This window comes from Lucilia cuprina, chromosome 3 (assembly GCF_022045245.1).
Source record: "Lucilia cuprina isolate Lc7/37 chromosome 3, ASM2204524v1, whole genome shotgun sequence".
Classification (NCBI taxonomy): domain Eukaryota; kingdom Metazoa; phylum Arthropoda; class Insecta; order Diptera; family Calliphoridae; genus Lucilia; species Lucilia cuprina.
In genome coordinates, this window is record NC_060951.1 from 66,896,663 (window position 1) to 66,910,954 (window position 14,292).

The window sequence follows — 14,292 nt, forward strand, 5'->3', positions numbered from 1 at the left end:
TGTCCATGTAAACCTTGTGCGCAAGGTACAGGCCGCAATTTTTAAGATAATTGGATGAAATTTAGCACACACGCTTCAAGGACACACGCCCAAAGATGAAGCCTATTGAAAATGGTTAAAATCGGTCCATTATATCGGTTAGCCCCCATACAACCGTACCCCCCAAATAGGGCCTTCGGGCTTATAATTAATTTAAATAATCTATTATGTCAACAAAAGACAACAAAACTTAGTTTTATAGAACTTTAAATGACACTACCGATTTTTGTAATGATCGGGCTCCATTTGACCCTAGCCCCCATACAATCTCCCCTTCAGAAAATAACTAAAAACACCAATAACACTTTTAAATTCTACATAAATAACTTTGAAGTAGATTTAACTTCCCCTACCAACATTTATAAGGATAGACCAGTTTTCCCCTACTTCCCCTTTGAACCCGCTTGCTATAAATCTCTTTTTTTGCCAAAAAAAAAAATAAAAATATTCCGAAATAAAGTTAAAAAATAAATCAAATACTTTATTTTTTTAAATAATCCCCATTTTTAACGTACTGACTGGTGTAGGATAACATATGGTCGGCTACGCCCGACTATGCATTCATACTTGTATTTTTATGTAGAGCTGTAATAGCTCTATGCATATGATACACAACAAAAATTATCGGTAGATTATTTTCAATTAACGTGTTGTTCTCTTTCATTATTTTTTTTTTTTATTTTTATTTTTCTTAATTATCTTTATTTTTAAAATATTTTTTTATTATTTAAAAATTTGGTAATTAATGTCATCATTTTGTTTATAGTGCAAAACTAGCTTGATACAATTAGTTTGATAATTGAAACTTATTTTCAGTTTTTCTGTGTAAAGGGGGCACCAATCAAAAAGTATGGCTCTAAGATATTACCAATTAATGAGCTTGACGTGATGTGACAAAATATATACTTTTCGGTGGAAATGCTCATATCTGACCCATCGATAAAAATGAAATTCACTACAATCTAAAAAGCCTAAATCCGTTAGATGTGAATTTAATGATAACTTTAGCTTGAATAAAGTTTAAGCCAAATTCATTGATTTAATACAATTTCACAGCGAAATAAATTACATGCAACAATTATTCCAGGGTTTTGCAATTATTAGCATGGGACTGAATTATTGATTCTTAAGTTCAGTTTTTTAAAAGAGTTTAATTTTATCTTTCAAATTGAAGTTTTATCTAACAAATAAAATTATGTTAAGGAAATAGCAGGAAATTAAGTGGTTAGAAAACAAAAATACATCAGCATATGTTTCAAATCATCTAGATGTTAAAAATTCAAATACGTGTACAGAAAAAATTATTATTTTTAATTAACATGTTGTTCTCTTTCCTTAATTTTTATTTAAACAAATTTTCATTTGTCTTAATTATCTCTTTTAATAATTTGATTGTTTAAATCACCTTCTTAATTGATTTTAAAAAAATTCTATACCAAACAGTTTAATTCATTTGATTAATAAATTAATAAAATATCAATTTTAAATTTATTAAATGTTAAATTTATTCAATTAATTAATTAATCAATGTTAAATCTTGTCTCAATTATTGTTCTGATTAATTCGTTATTTGGAAATATTATATATATTTTTAATTTTTTTTACAAATTTGGTAATTGATATCATAATTTTGTTTATAGGTGCAAAACTTGTTTAATACAATTATTTTGATAATTGAAACTTATTTTCAGTTTTTTTTGTGGTTACAATCCACATATCTTAAGTAATATTCCCAGCAAATTTTATTAAAATCAGACTTTATCTTTAACAATTTTGCAATAATCTTTGGAATTTTTAAAATACTGAAAAACTAAATTTAGTAGAAATATTTTCCTTACTTTGTAGATTATATCGAAAAATTTTTCGATAGACGGACATTGCACTATGGGTCAGAGATTGTTGATGTTATAAAAATTAATTATGTATTTTTAACTTCTATTTGAAAGAAAAATGCGACATTATCTGTATTGGAGTTAAAAATATTAATATTTCAAAATGTCATTGTAATTAAAAATTCGGGTTTGGCCCGAGGAATGACTCCCTTCTACCCTACTATTTTTATTTAATTAATTTTGAATAAATGATTAACACATAAAAAAATAATCTATTCATATACATATGAATGTATTATAAGACCACTTTCCGAAACTCATTTGATGATGGGACGGAATGGTTTAAAATTACAACATTTTTCTGAAAGGTGAAAGTATTACAAAAATAAGTTTTCTAATGCCTTTAAAGTGAAATTTTACATTTTGTGTAATAATATTAAAGGCATACATACACTGAAACAAACTAAATTGTAAACAAAATCTGTATTGTGGTAAGGGAATCGATTGTGTAAATATTTGTTGTTTGTGAAAAATGAGTTGCTTCATAATGGAACATTCTTTTGTTTGTAGATAATGATGAGTACGAAAACCTTAAGTGTAAAATAGTCGAAAAAGTGTAAAAATTTACCTTTTGAGTATATCGTTGGATTATAGGCAGAAAATTGATATGATGGCATATTTACATTGTTAACAAAACCCATTGACATTCGTGAAACAGATGAACGCTAAAATGATAAACGAAAATAACAAAGTGCAAAAATTAAATGCATTAGAATTCAATTTGATAAATAAAACATAGTTAAATAATTCATCTGATTTGTTCGATTGTTAATGATTTACCTGATGAGGTATGGGATCTATATCGGATAAAGGGCAAGAAGCTCGATGTTGTTGTTGAAATTTCGGCTGATACGGTTCTAACATGCGTATTTTACCCCAACGGTTAAAGAATAAAACAATTGCTCCAACCCATAGCGTTAACACTAAGCCAACTATTAAAATTTCTTCTGTTCGTACTATAATTTTTGGACCTTAAAAATAAACAGCGTAAAAAAGAATTGTATGTATGTATGTATGTATGTATGTATGTATGTATGTATGTATGTATGTATGTATGTATGTATGTATGTCTGCATTTTACCTTGTGTTATCATATTTGTTGTATTTTTGGCGATGGAAATGTCTTCTCGGCTGCTGATGTAATCTGCACTTATTGGAGAATCCGTTGCGGCTTCTTCGATTTCGATTATAAAATTTGTGCCTTTCCAACCAGAACCCCATTCTAAAATAAAACCAATTCATTTCAATATATAAAATGCAGCACGATCAAACTCTAAAATTACCTTCAGAAACTCCTGGTGATGGTTCCAGTCCTGGTAATATCTTCTCCAGTTTGATAACTGCAAGTAGATAATTATACAAATTTATTTTTGATAAAACTGGAAAACCCTGAAATATGAACAAATTCGTGCAAATTAAATAGCAGTATTGATATCGAAAAAAGTTTATCGGTATAAATACCTGTACACCGATATCCTACCGATACGATTTCGTTTCATAATGGTATCAATGTCTTATTGTACTAATTTCAATACCGATATCCTGCTTATATTTGCATTTAAGTAAACGGTATTAAAATTTATAATTTTAATCTTAATATCTAACTAATATTGATTGAAACAATTTGAAATAATTCGTGTACACAGAATAAATGATCCTCATTATTTTTTTGTATTATCTCGTTTTCTAAAACCAAAAAATTTGAAAACTGCAAATTTCTAACAAAAATAATTATGACATTCCCTATTCTCATTCTATGTGATACCAGGATCAATTATTAATTTTAGAAGTGCTGTTGTATTTTATGCCTCCAAGAGTTGTAATAATTTTTATCCAAAGTCATGAATTCAAAATGCAACGTGTCAATAGGAAGAAGTAAAACAAATAATGATAGAAACAGGCAACAGACACTTACCTACCTAATACCACTTGTGAGGAGGACCATTTCATTAGGAAAATGTACTTGCTTCTGTAAATACCCTGCCATCAACTCGACATGAAATTGAATGTCCACCCCGTTTTTTATCTAATTTGGAAAACGCTGCTTTATTTATGAATAACTTTAAACAGTTTGTTGTTTTGATTTAAAACGTAAAAAAAAATTAAAAAAATAATATTATTTTTTGGTCCCTTTGTTTTATATATATATACGTATTTATGTACATATATTCTATAACTATTTTTATCTTTTGTGACCATGCTGTTCTTTTTTCATTGTTTTTCACCTGATATTACATACTTCAAGTTACTTGAAGTGCATTTTAACAAGAGGTTTTGTTTTGTGACGTACCTTTCCGTTTCATTTCGTATTGTATTTACTTTATTGTAAAAACTTTATCACATTGACTAATTTTTCGGAGAATTCGCGAATTGTATGAGTTTTATTACCGTGGGTTACCAATAACATAACAATGCGTTTAAAGAATAAGTAGATATGTACTTTTTGCTTCAAATTAAAAAGTTGGTTCGTAGGTTGGATGGAAGGACGATACGTTGATTGCATTATGTTATTTTAGTCCGATGGGATTCATACTTTTCAGTTGTTTTTGTTTGTTTTTCATATTTTTCCTTTTGTTGTATATTCAATTATTTCTTTATGATTTGTTGGTTGATTTATGGTCAGCGTTAAGTCCTTAAGGCAAATTTTTAGAAATGGAATTTTCTTATTTTATGTATGTAAATATGTATGAATGTATGTATGTAAATATGTATGAATGTATGTATATACCAATCAATATTGGTAAACGCTTCTGGATTTCATAAATAAATAAATTTGTATTTACAAGATACTATTACTTACTAACATTCTTTGAAAAACTTTCATTGAAAATAAGCACTAACCAACTAACCAACTAACGCACAGTACTAAATAAAAATAATGAAGAAAATATGACAGCAATAATCGATTACTTTTATCATTGAACTTTATTCCAATCACTGTTAACAAGGTCAAAAGTAATTACTCCTACTATATGTACATTAGGATGGCCTCGTTTGTACAAAGAAAACCAAAGCTTGGTTCATTCTATGATACTATTTCTTAAAACCTTTGTTCTGAAACCAAATGACGGAAAGAGTCTTCTTTAAAGTTTTTAAAATTTTTCATGTTTTGCGCTAAAAAATGAGGGGGAATTTTAACAAATGATGTTACGCCAATTTTCGTCAATTTATGTCGACATTTTTTGAAACCAATGTTCATACTTAATCATATTATTTTATTTACAAAGAATGAGCGAAAAAGCTGATCTTTGTAACTCGAAATAATATTAGTTGTATACCCTGGCTAAAAATACGAGTATAGAGCTTAAATTTGATATAAGTATGTTTGTTACGAGCAAAGATCTATCTACCGAATTTTAAGAGAATCGGTCCACAATTGACCCAACCTCCATATAAGGCCCCCTTCAGAAATTGACTTAAATGCACATTACTGGCTTAAAAATACGAGTATAGCTATGAAGTTCTATACACAGAAGTTAGTTTCTTGCAAGCCAAAATCAGATAATATCAACTAATGTTTATACCCAGCAAAAAATCTTAGAATTTTGGTAATGAGTAATCTGGATAATATAGTTACTTAATACATTACCTGGTAATGAGTGGTCGTTATCAATAATACTATTTAATTTTTTGAATGGGATTTGTAGATATATAATTATCTAGAATCAGTCCGTTTATCTTAAGCATCTACCTAACGTTTTTGGTTCGAAACATAGTTGATATCAGTTATTTTTCGAACAAAAATAATTAGTTGGGGTAGCAGGGGACCAGAAAAAAATGTTTTGTAATGCGCTTAAATTACAAAATACTCCAGGAAAATTATTTAGAAAAATTATGAAATTAAGGAGTTTTAATCGCTCAAAAAACCTTTTCTCAACTTCAATAATAGGGCATGACTCTGGTAATTGTGGTCTAGATATCATCAATTCACTCTTGGAAATATCATGCTGAATCTATGCAGATTCTTTGCACTACCTAGATGATATCTTCAACTACTCACCGATTAATCCAGTTATTTTCATGCGTAAACGGACTATTATGGTGAACAACTGGGCTGTACAAAACATCCACGATAGTTTCGAAGTACAATGTGTCCCTCAGCATATTTTGAAAATGTTTTTGATTATTGATTTTTAATAATATATAAAAACTATCGAAACAAATAACAAAAACACTCGAAAGTGATTAGGTAAATAAATTTCCATATATTTAAAGGAAATCAAAATGTACATTTTTGAGCGTAATTTTTTAATCTAAGGGATGACTTCATTAACACTGATCAATGTTTAAATATTTTAGGAATGTCTCGCATATAAATTGTAAAAACATTATTTTGTTAATAGTAAACATATTTTTTTATACCCACCATCAATTGATTTTGTCACTCCGTTTGTAACACATCGAAATATGGTCGTAGACCCACAAAAGTATATATATTCTGGGTCCTTATTAAATTTTAAGGAGATCTAATCATGTCCGTCCGTCTGGCTATTGAAAGCGCAATTTTCCATAAGTATTCCTTATAGGTAAGGTTTGTTTGGTATTATAAATGGGCAATATCGGTTCACAATTTCGCATAGCCCACATAATAAACTCTTTTAGAAACGTAATCTTCCTACCGAATTTAATGCGGAAAGTTGGTATTCTTCCCTACCCCTTAAAATATGAATACAGCGATGAAATTTGACAAAAAAATAAGTTTCATACAAGCTAAAATATCTTTATAATTATTTTAAGAATTCGCCCACAATTGAACTTACCCCTCATATATAAAGCCTCCATAAGTACTTCGTTGTACTCGCCACAAAAAGTTTTTATGAGGATTGGCCTACAACTGAACATAGCCTACAAAACAAAAAATATGTGTTCACCTTCAAAAATATTTTGTTTTTAAAAACTAATATTAATATTAGTTTTTAAAAACAAAATAATAACAAAATTTTGTTATTATTGTTTTTATTCGATGATCACGTAAATAATTGCCTTATCACCCTGATGTTTATAGAGGAGCATTCTTTTTACGGCATACGATTTGATGGTGGGTATATAAGATTCGGCACAGCTGAATATAACACTCTTACCAGTTTTATTGTAAACTTATTTATTGAATAAAGATAATAAAAAATTGCAAACTGAATACATTTTCAAAGACCTTTTATCATAGGAATAAAACTGACTGAATAAAACTAAAAGCCCCTATAAAAAGCCCCCTTCAAAATTTGACTTAAATGTCCACAATTTGTTCAACAATAAATGGCTTATGTATATCAGAGGCAAGGTACAATTCAACTTAAATGTATTATGAATTATATGGTCGGCCTCGCCCGACTATAATTTCTTACTTGTTTTTAAGACTTTTAAACGACAATGCCTTTTTTAGTAATATTTGGGCCTCATTGACGACTTGAAGGTCAAAACTTACTTTACTTACTTAAATTTACTTTGAATTAGACGTACATTGCTCTACAAACATTAGTAATGATAGGTATCATATGGACGGCTATGCCCGACTATACTTTCCTACTTGTTTATAATAGAAATTATACAAATAATTTTAATAAACAATTTCTGTTACAATATGTTAAAATCAAAATTTCTTTAAATTTGAACTATTCACAAAAATTATGTTGATTTTCCATAAAGAATTTGATTGTATGTTGAAAATATGATATTCCAGCGATAAATTATAATGAACACTTTCTAGAAAACAATTCAAGTAATCTACATCCTTCTGTTAATGATTATGGTGATGGACCCTTAAATAACGTACATTAATTCCAATAATAGACTAAAAGTATTTTTATAACATCCACATCAAAGCTTATTTACGCCTTTTTTTCCACACTTTGTTTTATACATTAGACCGACTGTGCTAAACTTGTATGCGATAACATAAAAGTTTGACACAGCAGCGAAGGACAATATGATGATGAGATTTTTTTGGATCCATCGTAATGTATGTATGTATGTATGTATGTATGTATGTATGTATGTATGTATGTATGTATGTATGTATGTATGTATGTATGTATGTATGTATGTGTGCAATAATATTAGTAAAATAATACAATATTAAGGTATTTCAAATAATTTTAAATTTGAATAATTATTGTAAATGAGTTTTAGGTTTCTGGACATTGTGAGTTCGTTTCCCAACGGAGACTCTGGTCTGCTACTCTACAACGGGCTACACACAACGGGTGAATTAGGTTAGTGTGATAAGGTTTACATATTATAGAACGTAATAGTTATTTGAATTACACATGTATTTACAAAGTAAATTTAGCTTCCCTAATAATAATGTACTTTTATATTGTTATATGGTTGGTATGCATTTGTGATTTTTGTCTTCTTTTAAAACGAAGACAGAAGTGATATCAAACAAACCCATATAAAACAAGGGACCGAGAAAATTAGTTTTATTGACCTCGTTTTTTCACATAAACATGTTAATAACACATACAGAAACATATTAATGTTTGTATGTATGTATAAACACAGATACGATTTTATCTCCAAGAAATTCTCCTTCTTTTCAAATTTCTACAAAATTACTATTTTATTTATTTTAAGGAATAATAAATGTATCTTAAGGCGAACACGATTTTTTATTTAATCTCAGCTCAAGGCTATCACATTCCTTTTGATTGGTAACTGTGTAATAATATACATTAAGTGCTATTGAAAAGGGGAGAACTTTACAAGTAATTTATAGATCCTTACGCGTCTGTACTAAAATATTTTTAAAAACATTGTTACTTTAATGAATTGCATTAGAGGTGCCCAAAAATAAATTTACCTCTGATGGGTTAAGTTTTGTTCATTAATATCTTGAACAAACTGGTTTTAAATTTTAGTTAAATCGTATAAAGGGAACCAGTGTCGGAATGTAAAATTAAGTAAACAGTCCTTCCAAAATATATTAATATTGATATTGGGAAAAGCAAGGCAATAACATAGAAAAAGTTTTCCTAACCAGGCTTCTCGTCCTGCTTTCTTTTGGGTAACCCCATAGGATTTCCCTTTACGTAAATGATTCAATTTATATTTCATTTGAATTTTGATTACAGATATCTTTTTAAACGTTTTTTCTGAGAATTATTGTTAACACTTTTCTTCATATCAATAGTAAAACCGAAATCTTGGCCAATAAATACAAATTGTTCTGCAGTCAAAACCATATCACCAATTTATTAATTTAGTTCATAAAATAATGAAGTTTTAAAACAATGGAATATATTTTGGTAATGCATGTAATTGTAATTAATACGGTAATTTGAAAACAAAATATGTATATATATTTCTCACATGTTCATTTCAAAGGAGATCATCAAGGTTGATGATGATAAAGCTACAGTGATACCTGTAACATGGGAAATTACATGTGACACACAATGGGAGGCATGACTTGTTAATGTCGACACATCTGGGATTAACCCATATGTTGCTTCGACAAGTTCTAAATAAATATGCACAAGAGGGACTTTGAATTCTACATTTGCTTACTTCTGACAACTAAGTACAAATAATTGCATTTTAATTTATATCCTAAATGAACCTGTAGCATTTTGCCATATATATGTATGTGTTTCTGCTGATCTTAGCCAGTGACAAAACGTAAATGAATGATCTTTCCTAAGTGATCTCTTACTGCAATTGATTATAAACAGGCGAGACAATAGGCCTTTTTAGCAATGCAAAGTGCTAAAATTAACTCTAAGTAAATGCGTAACACCATATGGAATGTCTTAGTGATGGCATTTCCCAGTGCTTTTTCCAATCTCACTAACCGGAAATCCCGAATGGCTTTTCCGTTTCATGAAGATTTCACACACATGTGTGAGATCAAACAAGTGCAACAAGCCAGAGAAATAGAATAAGAGAGTTTTTGTGGGTAAACAACATTCACAACAGTGAGAGTACGTAGCACGGTAGTCATCAAACTCTTGTCACATTTCTAGAGTTTTTAATTTGAATTGCTTCAAAGGTGACCAGTTTCAATATTTACTTTAGCAGAGTTTCGAATATGTGTGAAATTCATAGTTTCGCATAAATGCAAATATTTTCGAACTCGAATTTGATCGACAGGTAAAAATATATTTACTCACACTATAGCACAAGTCACACCATAACGTGTGCACCAGTGCAAGCAAGAGCGTTGAAAAAGTGCTTGCCTTTAACATATTGTTTAGCTTATTTTTATACTTAAGCAAGCCCACTTCGCGCTTGTTATTGAAAAACATGATTTATTGTTTTATTGCAAAGGATTGGTAGGCGAAATGTTTCCATTTCTCTTGATGAATAGATCCTTGATACCACATTATAAAAAAAATTATATACTTGCAAGATTTAACAAACGCGTTTGTTTACCTGTAAGAGCTCATTGTTTGTATTATTGACATCGGAATGGAATATATAAGACACATTTTTTCCGATGTGAAACAAAAAACATATTTTAAATATTTCCTTTTTTTGCATACAATTTTTTATTATTACATTTTACTCGAATGGCTAAATTCTTCTTAATTGTGACTAAACAGATGTTAAAAACTAAAATTAGGGATACTTCTAATTGCATCTATTTAAATTCGCGGAATATACAATTTTATTGTCATTGTATTAGTTCCTTTTTGTTTGTTTTCATTTAAAATGAATTAAGAAATATACAAAAACAAAAAATATTCAAAACAAAAAGACACAATGAACAACTGATGGCTTTTTACCTTTTGTAAATGTCTCACAAATTAAAATTTTCATTTTTTTATTATTTAAATACATTTTATGTTCATAAAACTCATATTTATGTCATATGTATTTACAATTGTGCTTTCCGAGAACAACTTAATTTAGCAAAGGTAAACCATCAAATTATTTACTTATCCACTGGACAAATTGTTTATTCTTTTTGACAGAAAAACCACCAAAATATTCAAATTTTACCTCTGCGGTTCGCACAGCTATTTCCACATTTCATAAAAGATTTGTGATCACTGGTTTAACACCAAAACCGACTAAATTGTTAAACCAGAAAAAGTCAGCTAATGAGTGGGAATCTTTGATCACCCAAACATGATTACATATCCTATCTGTTTATCCTTAGCCGGCGAAATAAATTCCCCAACATATTTTCAAAGTGATTAATAACGGAAAATACCACTCACTTTGTAATAATTTCCGTATTAAATGTTCATAAAATCAAATCATTCGCCACTTAAACCCAGGGACTTGGTTTATTGAAAGAGTGAAAGAACCCCGGCGTTACCCGGGGTTCTTCGGACAGTAAATAGAATATTTTTCTATCCGTAATGATTAAATAGTTATTGTATTTCTCTGCATTTTAATTAATACTTAAATTCAGTTTCTGGAGCAATTACTTTTCCCATGTGCAGTATATTTCATGAAAACTGTTTAATTTAAATTTGTTTACAAGGTACATTGAATTCTAGTGCACCAGGTGTTAAGAGACAAAAAAACTTTACGGCAATTTATTAACAAGAATTTTCTAGTATGGACCAGGTCTAACGAAACAAAACAAGTTTCCGAATCAGAGATACAAGCCAAAACGTCTCAAATCGGCGGCGGCTAGCCGCCGGTAATATTTTTCAAGCCGTCTTATTTCGGCTCAAAAGCTAAGCTGGCTTAAACGTAGCCGCTAATAAAGACTGGAATCACACATGTATTTCGGAAAATAAATTCACCACCTAGTTGCCACAATTTTAAATTATTATTGCAAATTGAAAAGTGTTGCCACACAATATTGTGGTAATATTAAAATTGTGAAAACTACTATAAATGTTCATTTTTCTGTAGAAAAAGCTTATATAGAGATAGGTTTCTACATAACAGACTATTATTCAGAGATTTATCAATATAATAAACGCTTATAAGGTCAATTTCTGAAGAAAAGTTTAAATTGAGCCGACAATTTAAACGCAGCCGATCATTTTGCATCGGCTTGTATCTCTGTTCCGAATACGAGAAACTTCGTACCGCGAAAGAGGTGAATGATATTCACTCTCTTTCTTCCTCACGCAAAATCAAAAGTTTCCCAAAAAAAAGTTATCTAGTGTGGACCGGCAGTTATTCTTCTCATTCGTACAACAGCAAATCAATGCAATTAATACGTAGTTTCTTAAACCAAAGTTTCTATGTGTAGACATTAAGGAAACTTCAGAAGAGAATTAAGAAAAAGTTTCTCAACCAAAGTTTCCTAGTGTGACCAGGTCTAACTTGTAGCTTACTATTATTTATTTCTATTTTTCTGAGGTTAGACCTATTAATATATAGAGTTTTATGTAAATAAATTTAGTATTTATGAAGTAAAAAGAAGAACCTCATATATATTTATTATTATATATTATACGATTTGAATATCCTCATGACTTTTTCCATTAAATGATAGTGAAATAAAAACTTAAATTGAAATTAATATTAAACTATGACATGCTAAATAATTCTTAATAATAATAATAATAATAATAATAAGGGAAAAACAGTTATTCATTATTCGAAAAATCAATATTTAGGAATGTGTATATAATTATAAATATGGGATTTTATTATTAACAGTTATTAACATTCACTTTATTTCTTAAATATTTTTTACACGATTCTCAGATTTTGCATTTTAAAGTCAAACCAGCACAGTAGTTCTAAAAGAAATTTTATGACTTTTTATCATAAAACAAATAGTCATCTTTAAATTTGTTTAATTGTTCATACCTTATAGTTTAATGCGATCCTTATCAGTATTAAAGGTTATGAGTCATTTAAACAGGAGAAAATAAAAAAAACTCTAAAATTTAAAAAAAATTACCTGATTATTTAAGAAAACATAAAAATAAAAGTGATTTTTTATTCTTCCTTTAAGGTAAACAAGAGCAACTGCATATGGATAATTTATTAAAATATGGAAAAAGTGTATATTAAAGAGGAATGCACTGGGAAATTTTTAACTAGTATATCTGCAGTTGAAACCCAATAAAGGATTGCTAAATCTTATTTGTGTGTTGATGAAAGGAAATTCCTTAAATTAATGTTAATTACCACAAATTGGCTGGGAAATTGCTTGGAATTATTTAAAATTGAAGAACTCATAAAGGAATAATTGCAATATAATTATTAAAAAAATACCAAATTACCAACTAAAATCAAACAATTTTAATCGTTATTATCTTCAAAGCTAACTCACTAATTAAAATAAAGATCTGAATTTGAATAAGCTAAGATAATAACATTTAATTAAAATAAATAGATTTTTGATATTTTATTTAGTTTAAAGAAAATGCTTGGGCTAAACCAATAAAAACTTATTTTTGCTTAGAACTGATCATCACAGATCATCTTCTTATATAGATCGCAATTTTCAAGATAATTTTTTATGATATTTTTGGAATAGTACCATTATTTTAAATCGGGTTCCAAACCAAAAATTTTGTACAGTTCATTGAAATTACATAAAAAAATTAAATTTAAATGAATTTCTATTTTCAAAATTTAAAAATTATGAATAAATTGAGATTTCAATAATTTCAAACAAGTTTTTTTTTTTAAATTTGTTGCTTCTATTAGAAAATTTGTTTAACTATTTGGTAAATACAATTAAATTTTATTTATACACTACACGACTATAGTGGGGAAGGTATTTTGCACATCCTATATAAGACCCAATAGAAAATGATTTTAACGTCCATTACGGGCTTATAAATTTCACTTCAGCAATGATAGTCCAAATTAACAAAATTTGTACGGAATAAATTCTCTCTACCAGCGTTTATCAGTATTGGTCCATAATTAACCCTACCTTCCATATAGACCCCTTTAAAAATTACTTTAATATTCGTGTCTTAAAAATTACAGAATTGTAATAATTGGCTTTAAATCTGTTTTATATTAACCAATTTTAATACCTAAAAATTTTATATCAATTAGCTCGCAATTGACCCTACCACCAGTTCAGCAATTAATTTCGACAAAAACTAGTTGTATATTAACCGAAATGTCTCTAGATCAGCGTTCATATTGTTCTAATTACGAAGATTTTCGGCAATTCACACGTACACAACCATAAATAAAACTCATAGCAAGAGCGTAGAAATTGCAAAAATTTGTAAAAACAACAATATTTTCAAACAAGAGAATAACTTGCAAAAAACTGGTACACTCCAAAAACTTTTCAGAAATGCATAATATTAAAAATACATAAAAAATATTTTTAATACTTTTTTTAAACATTTTACATTAAAAGCTTTAATCTTTGTTTAGAAATAAACATTTTTCTCTTCTTTGAATATGCTTTATCTGTAAAATTTACAATTTTTCTTCTTATAAAATTTGATCATAGCAAGCGTAACTAGGAAAT

General features: G+C 28.5%; 1 protein-coding gene across 3 annotated transcripts in view; it reads right to left on the reverse strand.

Moving 5' to 3' along the window:
• LOC111678933 overlaps window positions 1–14,292 on the reverse strand; it is a 70,985-nt gene that overhangs the window by 5,803 nt on the left and 50,890 nt on the right. For all 3 annotated transcript variants that reach the window (XM_046945465.1, XM_046945463.1, XM_046945464.1), the window contains exons 3-6: window positions 3,215–3,271; window positions 3,013–3,153; window positions 2,712–2,902; window positions 2,500–2,596 (exon numbers count right to left, since the gene is read on the reverse strand). In XM_046945465.1, the coding sequence (XP_046801421.1) occupies window positions 2,500–2,596; window positions 2,712–2,902; window positions 3,013–3,025 (301 nt within the window). In that variant the 5' untranslated portion in view covers window positions 3,026–3,153; window positions 3,215–3,271. The remainder of the gene's footprint in view (window positions 1–2,499; window positions 2,597–2,711; window positions 2,903–3,012; window positions 3,154–3,214; window positions 3,272–14,292) is intronic.